Source organism: Procambarus clarkii, chromosome 17 (assembly GCF_040958095.1).
Source record: "Procambarus clarkii isolate CNS0578487 chromosome 17, FALCON_Pclarkii_2.0, whole genome shotgun sequence".
In the NCBI taxonomy this organism is placed as follows: Eukaryota; Metazoa; Arthropoda; class Malacostraca; order Decapoda; family Cambaridae; genus Procambarus; species Procambarus clarkii.
The window spans coordinates 38,719,486-38,740,236 of record NC_091166.1 but is presented as its reverse complement, the minus strand read 5'-3'; the positions used below and the strand labels follow the sequence as shown (position 1 = coordinate 38,740,236).

The 20,751-nt window shown below is 41.4% G+C and overlaps 1 protein-coding gene across 1 annotated transcript; it reads left to right on the top strand.

The window, feature by feature from the left end:
* Positions 1-1,441: 1,441 nt before the first annotated feature.
* On the top strand, positions 1,442-18,775 carry NiPp1 (nuclear inhibitor of protein phosphatase 1). The gene is made up of 7 exons (XM_045765511.2): positions 1,442-1,537; positions 6,114-6,174; positions 9,742-9,895; positions 10,424-10,641; positions 13,542-13,745; positions 17,713-17,925; positions 18,120-18,775. Exons 1-7 carry the CDS (start codon positions 1,509-1,511, stop codon positions 18,261-18,263), a joined length of 1,023 nt encoding a protein of 340 aa, XP_045621467.1. The 5' UTR covers positions 1,442-1,508; the 3' UTR covers positions 18,264-18,775.
* The last annotated feature ends 1,976 nt before the right edge of the window (positions 18,776-20,751 follow it).

Genomic DNA, 20,751 nt, shown 5'->3' with positions numbered 1-20,751 from the left:
ACCTGTCCGAAACGCTATGCCTGTTAGTGGCTTTGCAAGAATGTAAAAATACCAATCTTATGTAATCTCACCAACCCATTGTATCTTCTAATTGTAAACTATATGAACAAGAGCTGGGACATGCTCTCCAGCATTATATCTGTGATTGCCCTGTTATAAGTAACTTCAGACCAAATGGTATGTGTGGTACTTTGAGCTCTGTAATTACTTCATACACTCAGGAATATTGGAAGGTATTCTTATGCTGTACCCAGAATTTGCTAGTGGAGGCTAATAGATCAGTCTTACATTTTATGTTCTCACCTGATTTTTAGTCAGAGTTGATTAGTTTTTGTAATTAGTCAGGTATTTTCTCCCCTAAGTCCATATATGACTAACCATCCTGTGAGATGGGAATGTTGGATGAACTTATAGCCAGCTGATTAGTCAGAGCTGGTTTGTTTTTGTATTATAGCAGGTATTATCTCCCCTAACTCCATGCATGACTAACCATCCTGTGAGATGGGAATAATAGTTGAACTTATAGCTAGTTCTTGATCTACACTGTGTAATCTTTCATATAGAATATGGTAGCAGCACATTGCAGTGTATATCTAAGCTTGTTAATAAAATGTATTTTTACCATCTTGTGAATATATTATTATTATTATTATTATTATTATTATTATTATTATTATTATTATTATTATTATTATTATTATTATTATTTCTGTCCCGCCTGGGATTGGATTCCGGAATTAAATGATGATTATTGTGATTTTGATAATTGTTTATTAAACTTTAATACATGCATTAGGGGAATATATTTCTGGAATCTTTCTCATATAGTTAAAAGTTAAACTTAACTTTTGAATGCATTAAATATTGTATAAATACTTTTTAAGCAAATATTGGTTATATAATTTTTATTATTATTAACAAGCTTAGGTATACACAGCAATGTGCTGCTACCCTACTCTATATGAAAGATTACACAGTGTAGATCAAAGACTAGCTTCATCTTTTCGCATTATCTAAAGTTCATCTAATACTCCCATCTCACAGAATGGTTAGTCATACATGGAATCAGGGGAGAAAATACCTGCTTCAATACAAAATCCAAATCAACTTTGATTAAACAACAACTTCACGATTTCACAAGAGCTACGCAATAAATCATTGAAACATTATATTAGAATTACTCGTACCAGTTTCTACAAGACTCCTCTCAAACAATGTCTTTTCTTTTTTAAAACAAGCTTAGATATACACAGCTTACCAGGGGGACAGAAAAGACTATTGATCCAGGATTCCCTCTGAAGGAGCCTCTTTAAATTGTTAGAACTCTCTAATCTTTATATTATCAAGCAGCATTTACGCCCCCTAAATAAAAGTACGACTATTAAGTATAAACTTTGTATTAATCGTTAGAGAGACAATATATATAGGTAGTGAGGGAAGGTTTTATGACCCGGCGGGCCGCCGGGAGTTGACCCCGCGCTCGCTGTCAACAAAGCTTCGCCGAGAACATGGCGAATCACTACGAAATTCCGAAATGGTAAACATTTGAGTTTTTTTATGTGAGAGATCATTTGTTACTAGTCTTATCTTAGGGCCCAGTCGGAGGAGAATTACGTGATACTTAAGGGTTACTTGGGGGTTGTTGTCTATTACAAAAGAAAACGAGAGTTTTAATAGCCTGACTTTTTATGCCACAACAATGTACCAATTACTTTTGGCTTCTGTGATCTTAATTATCAATAAGATAAGCAAGAATAAGATGACAATAATTGGAATTAATCTTTACATTCATCTTCATTGTTATAATTTATAAAGTCTTTGTGTGACAAACTCCTGTCAACCTGAAGCTCAAGTTATTGAAAGGTTCTCAGTGTGAAGGTACAGTTTAAAATGTGTATTCTTAATAAGCAGCCGGATATCAGAAGACAGTCAACATTTTATAATATAACATTTATCAGTACATTATAAGTGGTGTATGTAAGAATACTTAAGCTAGATGAATAGATATGTATTAACCTGAATTTACTTCTGGCCAGTACATATATTGGGAATAAGAAGTATTTCCAGATACATTTTTAATGTAGCACTGTTGTAGCCATTGTAAATAGTAGTGCATTAGTGCCTGCTCCTGATAATTACCATACCTCTCCTTGTCCAAACACTTACAACTGTAGCAGATAGGCTATTTTGTAGATATATTACCCTTTGGATGAAAATTCACTTATCAAATCATATCAAATGTTTATTCAGGGAAAAGTACATACATAGATGAGTTACAAACATAATGTTGGATTTATAGATAGAGCATACATACAATACCTATCTTGAGGTTATCTTGAGATGATTTTGGGGCTTAGTGTCTCCATGGCCCGGTCCTCGACCAGGCCTCCACCAGGAAGCAGCCCGTGACAGCTGACTAACTCCCGGGTACCTATTTACTGCTAGGTAACAGGGGCATCAGGGTGAAAGATACTCTGGCCATTGTTTTCTCGCCGGCGCCCGGGATCGAACCTGGAACCACAGGATCACACGTCCAGTGTTCTGTCCGCTCAGCCACCTAAAGCCACTAGTACACACAGCGTTTCGGGTAAGGTGTGGGGAAGACTAAAGACTTGGACTAAAACTTAATACTAATTGAGATTAATGTATAAATTGTGTTGAAAAAGGAAAAAAATAATGAACATGGCAGAAAACAACAATTATACAAGTTGGTCAACAAACAGTATTGATTAAAAATAGCAAGATATGGGTTGACATTTAGGGGGTAAGGTAGGTTACATGGAGTTTATTAGGTAGTACTTAGCTTTTCTCTTAAACTGGTTGAGAGGGGTACAGTCTTTGACATGATTGGGAAGGTCATTCCACATTCTGGAATGTGGAATACTTGATTTGTAGAGCATTTCTAGTTTGGCTAAGGTGCACTCTTGGAATATCAAATAGGTATTTGTTTCTGGTGAGGTTCCCATGGGTACTGTTACAACCTTCTATGAAGCGTTTAAGGTCAGGATTGGCATTACAGTTCAGAGTTTTAAATATATAGAGTACACTTGAGAGGATGTGCAGTGATTTAATATCTAACATATTCAAAGGTTTAAGTAAGGGTACAGAGTGCTGTTTGGGGCCAGAGTTTGATATTGTTCTAATAGCAGCTTTGTGTTGAGTAATTAGAGGACGTAGATGATTTTGGGTAGTAGACCCTCAAGCACAAATACCATAATTGAGATAAGGATAGGTGAGAGAGTAATAGAGCGTCACCAGGGTAGGACGAGGTACATAATATCTGATCTTAGAAAGAATGCCAACAGTTTTGGAAACTTTTTTTTTTGCTACATTTAGAATATGTCTCTGGAAATTCAGCTTGTTATCAATGAGGACACAAAGGAATTTATCATCTACTTTGTTACTAATTTGAATATTGTTTAATCTTAGATTAATTTTATCAAACCAAACAAAATATAGAAGGTTTTGTCAATGTTAAGGATGAGTTTGTTAGCAGTTAGCCAAATATGGACTTTATTTAGTTCAATATTCACTGTAACATTCAGAGCAAGAGGGTCAGGACTGGAGAATATGAAGGTTGTGTTTAGCAAATAAAATTGGTTTGAGGTGTTGAGAGGCATTTGGAAGGTCGTTAATGTAGATGAGAAAGAAGAGAGGGGCCAAGTATGCTGGCCTGTGGAACACCAATGTTGATCGGTAGGGTGGGAGAACTTGAATTATTTACAGAAACATACTGGAGCCTGTCACTAAGGTAAGCCTGAAAGTATTGGAGGGAATGACCTCTGACTTCATAATGATGTAATTTAAGAAGGTTTTGGTGGTTGACAGTGTCAAAAGCCTTACATAGGTCAACAAATAATCCAACAGGGAACTCATTTTTATCAAGAGCTGCATGTATCAAGTTAATCATACTAATCATTGCATCATTAGTGCTTTTTTGGGTCTGAAGCCATATTGGCAAGAGCAGAGTATATTGTGTTTGGCTAGATAAGAGTAAAGCTGCTTGTAGATTAGCTTTTCAAATATTTTTGACAAGGTTGGCAGAATTGATATAGGTCTGAAATTGTTGACATCAGTGAGATCCCCACATTTATGGACTGGGTTGCTCTCGCTTTTTTTTAGAATATCCGGAAATGTTTGGAGTTCAAGTGATTTGTTGTAGAGCAATGCAATGACAGGAGCTAGAAATCTGGAGTTTTTTTTGTAAATTAGAGTTGGTATCTCAGCAAGGGCACTTGACTTTATTTTAAGAGAAAGGATTATCTCATTAATATCAATGGAATTAGCAGGAATTAAGCCAGGCTTGACTTGTGAGAGTTTGATCCACCAGGCTGTTGCTTGTAGCAGCCCACAGGCCCACATACCCACCACAGCCCAGTTGGTCCGGCACTCTTTGGAGAAAACTATCTAGTTTTCTCTTGAAGATGTCCACGGTTGTTCCAGTAATATGTATATACAGTATATACATGCACTCACTCAATATGTACAGGTTTTTGCACCATTATTGGATATTTAGTTCCTTGACACAGTGGTAGTCATTGAAGCAGTTGACAGCACATGCTTCACACCATGTTTGCACCTGTTTATGTTTCTGTGGTCTCGTTTGTGTGGTTTACAAAGTATACACTCATGCTGGCTTATTGCATGCTTTCCAGCTGGTGGCATATATTTTAGTTTGTGTACTTGAAAGGCCTCTGTGTAAGTGAGCCTGGGTTGTAGGAGCATGGTGTGCAATACTGGGTTATGAATGGGTATGCCAGGAATGTCTTTGCCAAATTTGTTACTGTGTCACAACTGTAAAACTAAACGTACGGAAATTTGGTTTGCGACCAGTTTTCACCAGATACGTATTGAAACTGTTCAGCATGGTTACATGGGAATTTTTTTTTTTACATGGGAAAAGGGGCATAGGGTGAAAGAAACTCTGCCCATTGTTTCTAGCCGGCGCTCGGGATCGAACCCGGGACCACAGGATCACAAGTCCAGCGTGCTGTCCGCTCAGCCGACTGGCTCCCAACTACATAACTGAAGCCTGAGGGTAACTGAAGCCTCCTACATAGAGGTCACCTAGCTGGATTTTTTTTCAAACTGGCACCTGTTTACTAAAGGCCCTGGGTAGCGTATGGGGGCCACCTCTACCTCGCGGCCCATTTAAATCTTGCGGGGTATTCCGAAACATGATATGATGTGGTGCTCAATTTCACGACAGTTACTCAACACATCATATGATGTATTGTGCAGTTTAAGGGTTAATGTCCTTCACGGACATTTGTCCCTTGACAAAATTCTTGGCGAATCTGATACTTTTGATATCGCTCGCCTTATGTGTTTTTGTTCTCAGATTGACATCCTCAGTGATTTTTAACACGTTTTGAATATCCGGCAACACTGATGGTGCTACATAGTCTCCCTGGCTTGGTGTCTTCTTTTGACAATTAATTACTTACTGGCTCCAACATAATGTCTGTGTACAGTATTGTAGTGATTGAAAATAGTTGTTAGATATGGTAATAGACAATAAATAATGTTAACTCTTAAATGACCTGAATGCGTACTTAACAAAATGATAACTTTAGGAACAATGCTGATGATTAAACAGAGATCAAATAGCTTTCTTCATCATATACAGTACTCTCAATCATTACTTATTTACCCTAAACACTTCAGTACTGTTTGACACCAATATTCCATATAAAAATTGCACATACGTAGTTTCAATTTGCAAGTTTCTCGATGTACAAAGTACAGGATTAGCTACAAAATAAATACACAAGAGAAAATATGTGTTGGTAAGCATATTTTTACAGGAGAGGTAATAATCACATGACAGACTGAGTTTATCTAAATGACAGTCATTGTAAACATTTAAAAGTCTGACGCACATTAGAATATTATAGTTTTGCGTCTGCAAATTATGAATGTCTAAATATAGGCATCTTGGTGAAAGCATGGATCATATAAATTTCAGAATAAAGAATGTTTATTTTGTATAACTCAAACCCAAATTGTGTTCAATCCAGCATTTAGAGGAATATGCTGTAGATGCAGCTTTTTAAATAGGCTTTAAAACTGGAACAGTAGCTTATAAGTAACTTTGTAATTTTTATTTTCAGGGCAGGTAAACCTCCTGTAGGTTTACACTTAGATGTGGCAAAAGGAGAGAAGCTGATTCAAGTATGTCCTCATTCTTTATTTCACAAGTTCTAAATGAACAATGAACAATCATATTTAAGGAGGCCAAGTCATTTTTTCAATATTTGTTTTATTGGCATTAGAAAGCCTGGATTTTTTAGCAACATTTTGAGCTTCATTTGAGAGAAATTAGTCACCTTTTCTGTGGGGAGCCCCTACGGCTCCCCGGAGCTTACCAGGCTAATATATATGTACAGTATTAGACCGTGGCATCAGTCGATTGGAGTTCTTGCCTACCGGGGACCACGAGCCAGAACCTGGCCCACTCAGAGAGGCAAGAGGAGCAATGGCTTATGGAAACCCCCATGTATTTAGAAGCATTTCATGTCTGGAACCCAGAAATGTAGGTGTAACAAAACAATCCCCATGTAAAAATCGCTACAAAGCCCTAACAGATAGGTAAAACTCCCAAACTAAAACCAGCAAATCGCCGATCGTCCACGCATCCCCCCGGACCCTCATCCCCCCCCCCCCCCGGTGCCGGCTGTTACCTCATTCAGTTCCTCGGCTGATGTGGACTGTGGCGGTCATTGATTCTAGCCTCTGACTCTTGCAGTTTTGTGCCTTGTCGTTATTCTGCTGTGTGTGGTGCCCAAGCCAGGAGTAATTCATCAGTACTGGGGTTGCATGCGCTTAAGGCCACCTTCCCTAAGTGCCCTGTAAGTACTGCCCTTGCATCTTGGGGTTATCCTCCACAGGGCATTCAGGAACCGCTTCTGTAGGGGTCTTTTGCTGCTCGGCAAATGCTCTCCATTGGGGCCAGCTGTTTTTTTTGTTGTTGTTGCCACTGTTTGGCCTTGGGTTATCATTGTGTTATCATTGCTGGTAGGGGCACAAGGTATTGTGCAGCCTGTCTCCTATTGTATACACAGTGGCCAATTCTGTTCCTCCTGGGGACATTGTGCTTTTGTGGGGGTTTTCTTTTTTGTTTATTTTGCCTGGTAGGGGTGTGCCCTCCTTGGTTTATTCTCCCTTCTATTGTATTGGTGGTCCTCTGCTAGGCCCCTGTGCTTGTTCACATCGCAGGGATTTAGGTTTTTAGCAGTTCTCTTGGTAGTTTGGGCCCAACTGCTTAGCAATACAGGTACCTTGCTTGGGCTTCCCTTAGCAATCAGCCTAAGGGCCCTGTTAAACTCCATTGGGGCTCTTTGGACCTATTGATGCATTCTCTGGGTTCTGACTCACCGAGTGCAAATTTGAAGATTGCTCTGTCCCCTTGTCTGAGGGTGACACTCACCAGTTTTGCCTCCATCATGCTGCCTGTTGGGTCAATGACACCTTTGACCCAGAGTCTTGCTCCTTGCTCGTGCTCCAGATTACCCAGTCTTCTGATATTGATGTTCGGGTACAGGTGGTTTCGGCGTTGCATGCTTGATATCAGTTGTTGCAGCATGTTGGTTGGTTGGTTCATCAGATGCCCCGAGGCTGCCTCGCTTGGCTTATAGGGACCCGGACTTGGGGGGCATTAGTCGCTTCGACTTTGGTTTCGTCCGCGCTCCCATGTCCTTTGTCCTTCGGAGCTAGCGGCGTCTGGTCGGCACAGTGGTCGCTCTGCTTGTCAGTCGACTTCTTGTAAGGAACATCGGTCCTTTTGCGGATCTCCCCGTTGACGGGGCGGTGGGGGGAAGCTCGCTCTGTTTGCTCACGCCTGGTCCCATGATTCGTGGGTGTTTCGGGTTGTCTCTTCCAGCCAATAGTGGCGTTGGGTGGCTCCTCCTCCAGGTGGAAGGGGTTCGGAGCTAGCGGGGCAGGTCTCTTCCCCTGCGCTCTGTCGGGTCATCTCAGAGAGGGTGCGCCTGGATGTGGTCGAAACAACTGCAACCCTCAGGTGGGTTTCCCGCCTGTTTCCAGTACCGAAACAGGACTGGGCAGACCTGTGGGTTCAGTCTGGACTTGTCCCTTCTGAACCCCTGGATTCCTTACCCCTCCTCTCGGATGACCACTCTGTCTCAGGTCCGGCTTCTCTTGGAGCGGGATGCTTGGATGGTGTCTCTGGACCTCCGAGACGCGTATTTGCATGCCCTGATTCATCCGGGATTCAGGGACTGGTTAGGTTTTGTGGTGGAGCAGCAAGCTTTCTGCTTTCGTTGCCTGCCATTTGGCTTGAATCTGGCACCTCGTGTCTTCACACGTCTCACTAGGTCGTGGTGGCCTGTCTGTGTCTGTTGGGGGTTCGGATTTTGGCCTACCTCAACAATTGGGTGGTATGGGCTCCCTTCTGGTTCACATGTCTGCTCGCCAGGGGTGTGGTTCTTTCTCAGCTCGCCGGGTTTGGGTTCCTGGTGAACTGTAGGAAGTCCAATCTGGTTCCATCCTGGGTTTGAACTAGGCTAGGTCTTGTGTGGGACTCTCGAACCGCTTTCTTGTCTCTCCCTCTGGAGTCATTGCTGTGGCTGCAGTCCCGCCTTCGCCTGTTTCTTCCCCAATTCCCCAAGCCCAGAAAATCATATCCAATTTTAAGAAGCTTCATGAAAGGGGACTTTTCCGGAAATGTTTCAGAGTGACCGATGCCACAAATCTCACCTTCAAAGAGTTTTGGAAAACCATTTTAACATTTGTAGTACTTTAAAACTCATAGACAAAGCTTAGCAAGAAGTGACTCAAAGAACCCTGATCTCTGTCTGGAGAAAATTGTGGCCTGAATGTGTTTCAAAACTAGACTTTAAGGGATTTGAGAACACTATATACACACATTATATATAAGTATCTACATGTTTTATTCACCATAACTTTACACCTGAGGGGTCCAGGTTCTGGCTCATGGTCCCCAGTAGGCAAGAACTCCAATCGACTGATGTCACGGTCTAATACATACATATCAGCTCGGTAAGCTCCGGGGAATCCTCTGGGGCTCACCCAGAAAATGGCGTTTCATTACATTCAACACTGTTTTTATTTTTATTTTTTATTTTTTTAAGCCACCTTTGGCTATGTAAAAATTCAGGGAATAATTGTGAGTTGTCAACTAGTTTTTATGATAACATACAATATAATCAGATAAATTAAATTCACATCATTGGAAAGTACAGTATATACAAAGTAAGTTATATAATTAAAATGGATATTGTTCAGGATTTGTAGTTCTGTATTCATGGTTGGAAAATTTGAACGAATGAATCCAACTGTGCTACTGAGTTCCTTCTGATACAGGTATACACTTAATTTTTGTCTGTTATCTGTGAACATGGTTAGAAATTATTTTAAAATATATATCCAGAATAATGTAGCAGGCTGTTTAGCACTTAAATACAGGTGATAGAAGTGTTTTATAAGTCAAAATTAACATGCATAATAAGTTATATAAGCTTTTATGTTTTATAGCCAGGGTGGTGGACATTTATGTCGGTTGGGTTGGGTGATGAGTGGATGGAAAGTGGAGGGGTAATATGGGTAGGGATATATTCACAAATAATTCATGCTGTTTTTGTCAATTAAGCCATAACAAATTATATCTCAAATCATCAACATAGAAAGGACAAAACAGGTATTTTCTTTAAGTTTTTTGCCACCGGCCTTTTTGTATGTGTGTATACATTTTTTATGTTTCAGAAACTGATGATAGATGAAAAGAAGTGCTATTTATTTGGTCGAAATCCTCAACTTAATGATTTTTGTATTGACCATGCTTCATGCTCCAGAATTCACTGTTCATTAGTGTACCATAAACACCTCAACATGGCCTTCCTTGTTGACCTTGGCAGCAGTAAGTACGAGCTTATATGAGTACATATTGTTTCATTATATTTCATGCATATAGAAATGGTTAACTTTTCTAATTTAAGTTTAGGTCAGAATTTACAGGTTATTGAAACGAACTAAATAATCCTATCCAAGTTGTGTAGAAAGATAGTGATACATTATAAATAGTTATTACTAATAATTCTGCATAAGTTGTGAATAATATGGTTAATTTGAGCTACCGCAGAAAAGCTACCTGCTTTTGCCACTAGCTGTCTCAATGTTAATGTCTGACCAACACAACCCCTTCCCACCATGAAACATACTTTCTTCGGCCCACAACAAAATCTTAATCAGTACTACCCTTTTTCAAAAATTTTGCTCACAATACTTTGTGGTTAAATGCCTCTATAGTTCTCACATTCACCATATTTACTCATAATTAGGTACAATGATTCAGTCACAGCTCACTTTCAGTGTCATTTTCTCAAACTTTCTAGCAAATCTATTTGCATAAATATTGTATTATATAATATAAATGTAAAATTTTCAGCTCATGGCACTTACATTGGAAAAATCAGACTTGAAGGTCAAAAGCCCACACAGCTTCCAGTGAACTCTACCTTTCACTTTGGGGCATCTACCAGAATGTACACACTGAGAGAGAGACCACAAACTGCACCTAAACCTGTGATGGAGGAGTTGGAGAGAATGACAGAGGATAGTGATGGAGGCCTTTTGGGTCTTCCGGAGACTGAAACCGAGTTAGATGTAAGTAGTAAAACATTTTGTATTACAGTATATGCCAATTTAAGTACAGTATATAGTATATCTTGAGTTATCTTGAGATGATTTCGGGGCTTTAGTGTCCCCGCGGCCCGGTCCTCGACCAGGCCTCCACCCCCAGGAAGCAGCCTGTGACAGCTGACTAACACCCAGGTACCTATTTTACTGCTAGGTAACAGGGGCATAGGGTGAAAGAAACTCTGCCCATTGTTTCTTGCCGGCGCCCGGGATCGAACCCGGGACCACAGGATCACAAGTCCAGCGTGCTGTCCTCTCGGCCGACCGGCTCCCAAACGAAAACATTTTCGAAGTATAACAAAAACAAAAAAGTATAACAAAACGAAGTATAACAAAAACTGAAAAATATAATTAATCTATATGTTAGAAAATACCCTTTTATGACTTCTCTGTGTCATTTTAGCCATTTCTTACTATTGTGTATATGTGTTTGGTCAGTCATATTTTGGAACAAAGATCTTGTTTTACTTGAGTAGTCTACAGTATTCTAATCTGTCAGTCTAAGGGAAATTCCCTGATAACTCTGGGAAGCTATTACTCTTGTCCTTTAAATTTCTTAAATAGAACACTTCCAGTTACGACTTTCTGGATGAATATTGTTTCATTCCTAGGACAACAAAAATTATTATACAGGTATTATTTTCTTCCATTAGATTTAGTATTTTCTTGTATGATAATGCATTAATATGAGATGTGCTTTAGTGTAAAGGTCACAAGTCAAAATAAGAAAGTTGGATTAAAGATATTTGTAATGTTTATACTCTCATATACCATATGTCATATCTTTAGCTATAAACAGTAGATATAAATTTAAGTCGTATTTTTTCATATACTTCTGGGGGAAGCTCCATCAGTTTCCCGTAGCTTTCCAGGCTGATATGTATTATATTAGCTTTCTTGCATCAGTCAATGTGCATGGAGTTCTTGCCTACCGGGGACCACAAGCCAGAACCAGGCCCCCTCAAAGAGCACAAGGAGCAGTGGCCTATAGAAACCCCCATGTGGTTGGGAGCATTCTATGTCTGCCATCGACTGGGTCTGGCACCCAGAAAGATAGGCACCCCAAAACAAACCCCTATTCTGGTGAAAATATTGCTACCGAAAGCCGAATGAGTGGACAGAACTCCCCCAGACAAAACTTAGCAAACGAGCATGATGTCATCACGTTGCCATGCCGCTGTCTGCCCATCCCTCCTCCTCCCTGGTAGGGGGAAAGGAGAGCCCAGACCCTTGCACCAGCGATCCAACTGCCAGTTCTTGGCTGATGTGATACTGGCAGGTCATATGCCTCTGGCTCCTGCATTGGTTTCAGTTTCTGTGCCTTGTGGCATGGACCATCATCTTATGCCGAATACTGTCGCCTCATATCATGTGGCGCTGGCGGAGCCGCTCCAGCTTGCATCTGGTATTGATGTTACTTCTGCCCCCGTTCTGCAAGTTGTCTTGTGCGTTGTTTCACCTCTGGCCTGCTCATGTGCCTCCTGAGCCGTCCTGACCTTTGGATCGGGTGCTCTCTTTTTTCTCTTCTCCTCGGTTTGTAGTGGCCCCTTTGGTTCAGGATTGTTTTTCTAAGGCTCTATTTCTGTTGTTATTAGCCTCTGGGGGTCGGGTCTGGGAGCTTTGTGCTCTCCTCCGGCGCAGGGGTTTCTGCTCCTTCGGTCCTGGTGGTAGGTTTGTTCGGTTGCAGCTGTCTCCTCCTTTTTTGGCAAAGATTGAGACTGCTGCTTTCCAGAAGGATCCTTGGTCAGGCCAGGGTGCATCATGTGTTGCGTCTGGTTGCGTCTTTCCGACGTTATTTGCACCCCACGGCTTCGGTAGCCGGGGATGCCCTTTGGGATGACCCGATTTCCCTCCTTCCCTGTTCCCGGGCTCGGATCTTCCAGGTCATCCACAGGGTTATTAAGTCTAGCCAGCCTGCGGTTTATCCCCGTGCCCACGACATTCATAAGTTTGCTGCGTTTGCTGCTGTCTTTGGCAACATGTCTTGGGTTGACATTTGGGCACGGGGTTTTTGGAGGGCGAACAGGGTCCTGGCCGCTCACTACTTTGTGAATGACCCTGGACCTGGTAGGCCCTGCATTGCATTGGATCGGCAGTTGCAGCCAGTTGTCTCGACTTGGCGATGAGGAGTGAGGATTGACTGCTTTCCCGGTAAGTCCCTGTGTTTTTCCTTGTCTTTGGGTAGTTCAGTTGGGAGCTTGTCTTTGGGAGCCGATAGGGCTTTCCCCAGAAAACCAGCGTTGAATGTAATGAAACGGCACTTTCTGGGTAAGTCCCATAGGCTCCCCGACATCCCTCCCTCCCTCCGGTCAGTGGTGTTTTTCATGTGTTTTTGACATCCAGCCTAAGGACTGGCAGCTAGATAGCCGGCACGAGGGTCTGGGGCTCCCCCATCCCTCTCCTGGGGAGGAGGGGGGGGGGGGTTGCCTAGACAGTGGCATGGCAACATGATGATGTCATGTATGTTTGCTAATTTTCATTTGGGGAAGTACTGTCCACTTATTCGGCTTTCAGTAGCAATATTCCTCACCAGAATAGGGGTTTGTTTTGGAGCGCCTACCTTTCTGGGTGCCAAACCCGGTCAATGGGAGACATAGAATGCTCCCAACCACACAGGAGTTTCTATAGGCCATTGCTCCTCGTGCCTCTCTAAGGGGGGCCAAGTTCTGGCTCGTGGTCCCCAGTCCCCTTCTTGCCATGCATGTTGACTGATACCAGAAGGCTAATATAATACTACACATCAGCTTGCATAGCTCCAGGGAGCCTCTGGGACTCGCCCAGAAAATTGCATTTCATTACATTCAATGCTGGATTTTTTCAAAACTATGTTTATTGTTGTGCAGTTCTAAGTTTTTTCTTAATTTCAGAATTTAACTGAATTTAATACTGCCCACAATAGACGTATATCAATGTTGGGTATTGGAGAAGATGATCCCAAACAGAGAGGCCTTAAACGGCACAAGTTTAATGTCAGTTTTAAAGATGAAGAGGATGTCATAAACCCAGAAGATGTAGATCCAAGTGTCGGAAGATTCAGAAATCTTGTTCAAACAACTGTGGTGCCTTCAAAAGTAAGAATTCATTTAAGATTTTTTCAAGTACTAATAGCAGACAACAAATTAGTTCTTGAAATAAAAATTTAAAGCTAAACTTTATATGATAAACAAATATCAGAGGATAAGAAAATACAAAATGAAGCCAAAAAGAGCAAAAATAAGAAGAAAATGGGATTAGTAAAGAAAATTGAGTCGTTCATTATGTTTTCGTTAACCACTGCATTGCATAGAGCGCCTTAACCACTGCACTGCACAGGTCATGCCTGTAGGCGTTCAACGGGTGGTGCACAACGCGCCTCAGGGATCTCATAGGTATAGCGTATGATTCAAAACTCCCACGGCTACATGGGGTTCACATCAGTTTCCTCAGGGCTCTTGTAAACAGACACCATTTAAAAAAAAAATCGTGGGCAACATTCCCGGGTGTGAAGGCCTCAGTACTGAGTGAGCAACCAAGGCTGGCACACCCAACATAAGCTCACAGCACTGCTGTTCAGCTTGTGACCACAGCATTGCCTAATAATGTCTAACTATATATGTAACTGGTATTATTTAGCTATGATAGTATTACAGAAGAGCCTGAGTGTGATAAAAACTGTGTACAATGTTCAAATATCAGTGAATCATGGCTGTTCAAGATGTTCACAGCGCTAGCAAGAGCACCACAGCATTATTTTGTGGTGTATTACTTTTATATGTTAATGAAGTTTTCATTATCTAATAACTTAATTTTTATCAATTTAAACATTTTTGATAAGTAAAATTTGAGTAGATTAACCACTGCACTGTTCTGCCTTAAAATATGACAGACCAGTGGTGTGCCGAAAATAAATTATTCGGAAAAAATTATCTATCCTTCCAAAAGTGTTAAATACTGTACCCCTTCCATGATCACATATATATGTTGAAAAAATTCACAAATGTACTTACTCTGGCCGCAGTGGTGTCCAGAATATGTCATGTGACATCACGGCTTGGTGTGCGCCCATTGTCTAGACTCCCGGTGGCAGTCATGCGCCAGCTTCAACAAGCGCGAGTTGCCACAAATATTTATTTGTTAATTTTTTCTGCACAATTACAAAGGCTTTATATTGTTTTTTTCTGGCTAATCGTATGTATATTGAACACGTTTACAATATTCAGGCAGTAGAACATCTGTACTGTTCCAAGGCACTGCGTTACATGTATCACAAATGTGTCCAAAAACATTGTTTATATTTACTGTTTTTCATGTTCAAATATGTACATTTATATTTTATTTACACACTATACACTATCACACACTATATACATCCCCCTATCAACACACTTAGAACTGCGTGAGTATGTGATAATCAGTGAAGCAGTCAACGGGGCATAGGGCAACTTTGCACTCAACACACCAGGTGCAGATGGTTCTTCGCTTGCGTTCCCTACGTTGCATGTTCTTGCAAACAACGCAGGCATGTTTACTCTTGTCCCGTGTGCCTGTGCCTGGCATATAACCAAGCTTGTGTACAGCAAGGTGTTCTTTACACCTGAGTCTGTAAGGAATTGCATGAGACATTGTTGCTGGAACCCCATGTGTTGCAACACAGCCTTCCACCCCATACTTCATGAGAAGTTGTGTCACTAGAGCAACACTGAATATACGTATTGGGGGTCTCTTGCCAGATTTCACGAGATCTTGAAGCAGTCCAGCACTGCAACATCAATGAGGTGGAAAAAGAATTTCTTCGTCCACTTCACAGATTTTCGCATGCACTTGACGGCACCAACCATCATGTCACATTTATCAACTAGCCGCATATTTACATTGTGGTCAATGACACAATCAGGTTTATACATTGGCAACCTTGTTGCAAAGTTCACTTTGCCACTGTCCAACATGGCACTGGTGTGAATAGTAGTCAACATATTCACCTCACGTCTGTCCCTCCAGCACACGGATAACATTTTATCACACTTTTGCAGCTGACATTCAACCACTGCAATACCAACACTGGCATTTCTCTCCTGTGGACCCTGACAGTGCCACATATGCCAGTGTTGTCGTCAAGGAGAAATCTGGTTAACAAGGAGCTTGTGTAGTAGTTGTCAGTGTACAGGATATGCCCCTTGTTCAGCAATGTTTCCATGAATGTTTTCATGACACTCCCTGAGAACCCGTGTGGATCTTGACCTGATATGTCAACATCTGTACCTGAATACAGTATCATGTCCACGACAATATCAGTTTCGCAGTCACATAGCATGGAAAAACGTGAGTCCAACCCTGTGCAGCTTTGATGGAATGTACTGCTTGAATGTCTGTCATTCTTTGAAGAGGACTAGCAATTCAACAGTGATGACATTCTGTCCTGATACAAAATAGTCATGGAACTTTCCTCTCGTATTACTAAATACCTTCCGCACCTTTCACAGTCTGTTGTGTTTGTCTTCATTAGCATTGTTTTCAAGGGGCAGGCACCTGAGAAGCAGCAGGAACCTATCACGTGACGTGTACCTGTTGAACGAGAGGGGGGGGGGTTGGAATAAGGCTGTCTTTGCTCCAATAATTCCTGATAACGTGTTTATCTGCATGCCTCGTCATCACGCACAATGCTAAAAACACATACATTTCCTCATTAGTCATGTCTTTTCAATGTGTTAAGCGAGAGGCAAGTAAAATGCCAAAGTCAATGAGGCCGTGAGCATATCTGTTCGTCTCTGCAACGAGATGGTCCATGAATTGCTGATCAAAATATGCCATAAAATAAACAATTTCAGCCATATCATCACCAGTATTGGGGAATAAGGGTGTCACACCAACATCAGTATCATCAAATGTTGGAATGTGTGGGACAAAATTCTCACAATACTGCCACACAAGTACACCAGTGGTTTTGGTGCCAACACCATGGCCAACACCAGCACGAGCACCACCAGCACGTGGGCCAACACCACGGCTCTGTCGTCTTGTACTAGAGCTGCGTATGGGTATGTCAGGAGACGAGAATGTTCTGCATAGTATAGGCCTACCACGAACACCTGATATCAAGGCATCACTGTTGTCTTTGAACTCAGGCCGTGTGACACACTGGCGCTTGCCTTGGCGAGGTGCTGGGGCAGCAAAACCCTGCCTATTACACCATAGTCGCCTGTACTCGGTTTGTCAACATTGCTGGTATCGAAGCCTATGTCACTGAAGCCCGAAAATGCTCATCACATGTAGTATCACCAAATAAACTCACATAAGGTGACACATGGTGACGGTAACTCTAGAGGTGTTGACCCTGGGCAGCATGGGAGGCTGTGCAAGGCGCGTATAAAGTACACATTTGGTACATCGTCCACCTCAATGTCCCCATCACTCTAGTCTAACCCCCTGTATTAGGTCTTTTTCAGGACTGTAGTCTATGTCCCATATTTCCTCCTCTGAGAGTCATTTTGCAGGACTGTGGAGCTCAGAGACAATGCGTCAGACATGGTTGCTTCCTTGAAACCAAGGGTCCCCTGGACCCTGGGGCATGCTGGGATTTTTTTCAAAATGGTGGACGATCACTGGAGGCCTGTTGACCAGACCATACACTAGAAAGTGAAGGGACAACGACGTTTCGGTCTGTCCTAGACCATTCTCAAGTCGATCACAATCGACTTGAGAATGGTCCAGGACGGACCAAAACGTCGTCGTCTCTTCACTTTCTAGTGTGTGGTCTGGTCAACATATTTTAGCCACGTTATTATGACTCATCTTTGCACTGGAAGCCTCAGGCATCCATTTCATACCTGTGTCACTACGTGCCAGTTTTGAATCGTACGCTATACCTATGAGCGCCATGAGGCTCATTGCGCACCACCGACCTAACACCTCAAGGTGCGTTGCACAGTGCAGTAGTTAAACATAAATTCATTAATATAATTTAGCTTATACAAGGAAGTAATCATTTCATCCCAAGATAATATTCATTCTTTCAACAACTGTAATCTATACTCTAATATTATTTGAATAAATCACAAACAGAAACGTCGATTGGATATTAGTGGGCTCGTATCAAGTAGTAGTGGACGAGACCACGAAGGAGTCGGTAAAAACCAGATTCAGTTTCCTCGCAGTGATGGCTTATATGCAGACTTACCACCAGAGCAGCATGGTCATGGAGGAGCACATCACTCCATGTTCTCCTCTCTCTTATCTTCAAAACTTGGATTACCACTACCAAATCCAGCACCAGAGGTAGGTCAGGTTATTTAAATATTTGAGTTCTTTACCTGCCCTAATGTAAGTATGGTATAGATTGACTGGCAGTAAAATGAAATAATAATGAAGCCCCTTTCTACAACTCAACTTAATACCTGAGCCTTCAAAGCATATTTTCAGCATTGTCACTTTCTAATCTGTACCTTTACAAGCTGTTGCTATTTCCTCAGGTTGAACTTGCACCTCCAGAACCTGTAGCTCCTGAAGTACCTGCTCATCTTCAAGTGTCTGTGGATCCAGATGAGCCTAAGAAAAAGAAGTATGCCAAGGAAGCCTGGCCGGGCAAGAAACCTACTCCATCTCTTCTTGTGTAGTAAAACATAATTGAAATGGTAAAAAGATGCAGATTGACTTGAAAGCTACCGTAATTTTTATAAAATATTTTATCGATGAAAAAATAAGCCCTAGCATTTTGTGGGAGCTTTTTTGATCTTTATATATATATATATATTTGTATTTTTCTAGTGTCTGTTATTGAATTAAACTAATGACAGTATCTTGATAGCTTTAGCTTAAGATGAGTGTTCCAGAACTAGAGTGTAGTAACAAATCAAGTCCTGATCAGGTTAAAACTATGGTGCCCATCTTGGTCAGCTTTCCTGAACTTGAACAATGAGCACTAGGTCAGTATGTTGTGTTTCTCATACATGGAGTGTCAGAGTTAATAAATATAATGTAAGATGTACTCATGAGTGAATGTTGCATTATCATTTTCATCTTCATACATACTTGCAATTGTTCATACTGTAATATTGTTATCGGTAATTTTAAGTCGAATTAATGCAATAGATATATAATTGATAATTGAATAAATATTTGTATTTATCGACAATCATGAATTATTCCTATAAACTAAAATTATATAAGATTTAAAACTTCTGTAAGCATGGATAAGGGATTGTAACTTATTTCTGCAGTTACTGATCTATATGTTCCTAGACAACATGTCAGTGATGCTCAAAAGGAAACTGGCCAACTCTTTCATATGCAAAGGTAATTTTGAGAATATGGTGTGGCACCATCTGCAGTAAATATGTCCATATTGCAACAGGTCTAATGAATAGTGGCAATAACTTTTTGGAAGATGGTATTAGTCTTCTAATTCTGATTATTTAATCAAATAAATTAATGCATATCCTTACAATTCTGACTGAACTGAACAGGTGTAGCGACCACAGTGTACTGGGGAGTACCTGATTGAAGAAGGGTTATTGAACTCGAGGAGGGGAACTGAAAACAAAAGGCTGGCATTCCGAAAGGGAAACTATGAGGAGATAAAAAAATTCCTAACAGATATAGCATGGGAACAGAGCTCAGGGGAAAGACGGCCCAAGACATGACGAACTACATCACGCAGAAGTGCAAGGAAGCAGCAAACAAGTTTGTTCCAGTCCAAAAGGAAAACAGTGAAATGAAGATGAGAAACCCATGGTTTAATCAGAGATGTAGGCTAGCTAAGCAGCAAAGTAAAAGAGCATGGAGAAACTATAGGAATAACAGGACACTTGAGAGTAGAGAAAGATACCAGAGTGCCAGGAATGAATATGTCAGGATGAGAAGAGAGGCAGAAAGACAATACGAAAATGACATCGCAAGCAAGGCAAAGACTCAGCCTAAATTGCTGCACAGCCACATCAGGAGAAAAACAACAGTAAAAGTTATGAAATTAAGTTTAGGGGCAGAAGGATTCACTTCAAACGACAAGGAAGTGTGCGAGGAACTGAATAAGAAATTCCAGGAGGTCTTTACCTTAAAGCAAGGAGAATTTCCAGAGATAAGAGAGGGAATAGTTAACTAGGAACCACTGGAAGAGTTTGAGATTACTAGCGGGGAAGTAAGGAAGTGTTTACTAGAGTTGCATGTGACAAAGGCTATAGGTTCAGATGGAATCTCGCCTTGAATACTAAAGGAAGGAGCAGAAGAACTGTGCTTGCCACTCTCCATAGTGTATAACAAATTACTGGCAACAGGGGAACTGCCAGAAATTTGGAAAGTAGCTAACGTAGTCCACGATATATAAGGGGATAGATAGGAGGCACTGAACTACAGGCCAGTGTCCCTAACCTGCATACCATGCAAGCTGATGGAGAAGATTGTGCGAAGAAAGCTAGTGGAACATCTGGAGCGAAAGAACTTTGTAACACAACATCAACATGGGTTCAGGGATGGCAAGTCCTGCCTCACAGGGTTACTTGAATTCTACGACCAGGCAAGAAAGAGAAGGGTGGGCAGACTGCATATTTTTGGATTGCCAGAAAGCCTTTGATACAGTACCACACAAGAGGCTAGTGAAAAGGCTGGAGTGAAAGGGAAGGTACTCCATTGGATGAAAAGAGTACCTAAGCAACAGGAGACAACGAGTCAATGTGAGGGGGGAGGTCTCAGATTGGCGAGACGTTACAAATGGAGTCCTGCAGGGGTCAGTCCTTGGACCTATACTGTTTCTGATATATATAAATGATCTCCCAGAGGGTATAGAATCATTTCTCTCAATGTTTGCCGATGATGCAAAAATTATGAGGAGGATTGAAACAGAGGAAGATAGTAGGAGGCTACAAGATGACCTAGACAGAGTGAATGGTCCAACAAATGTCTGTTGAAGTTCAACCCGAGTAAATGCAAAGTAGTGAAACTAGGCGGTGGAAACAGGAGGCCAGACACAGGATACAGAACAGGAGATGAAGTACTTAATGAAACGGACAGAGAGAAAGATCTAGGAGTTATCACACCAAACCTGTCTCCTGAAGCCCACATAAAAAGAATAACGTCTGCGGCATATGCGAGGCTGGCTAACATCAGAAC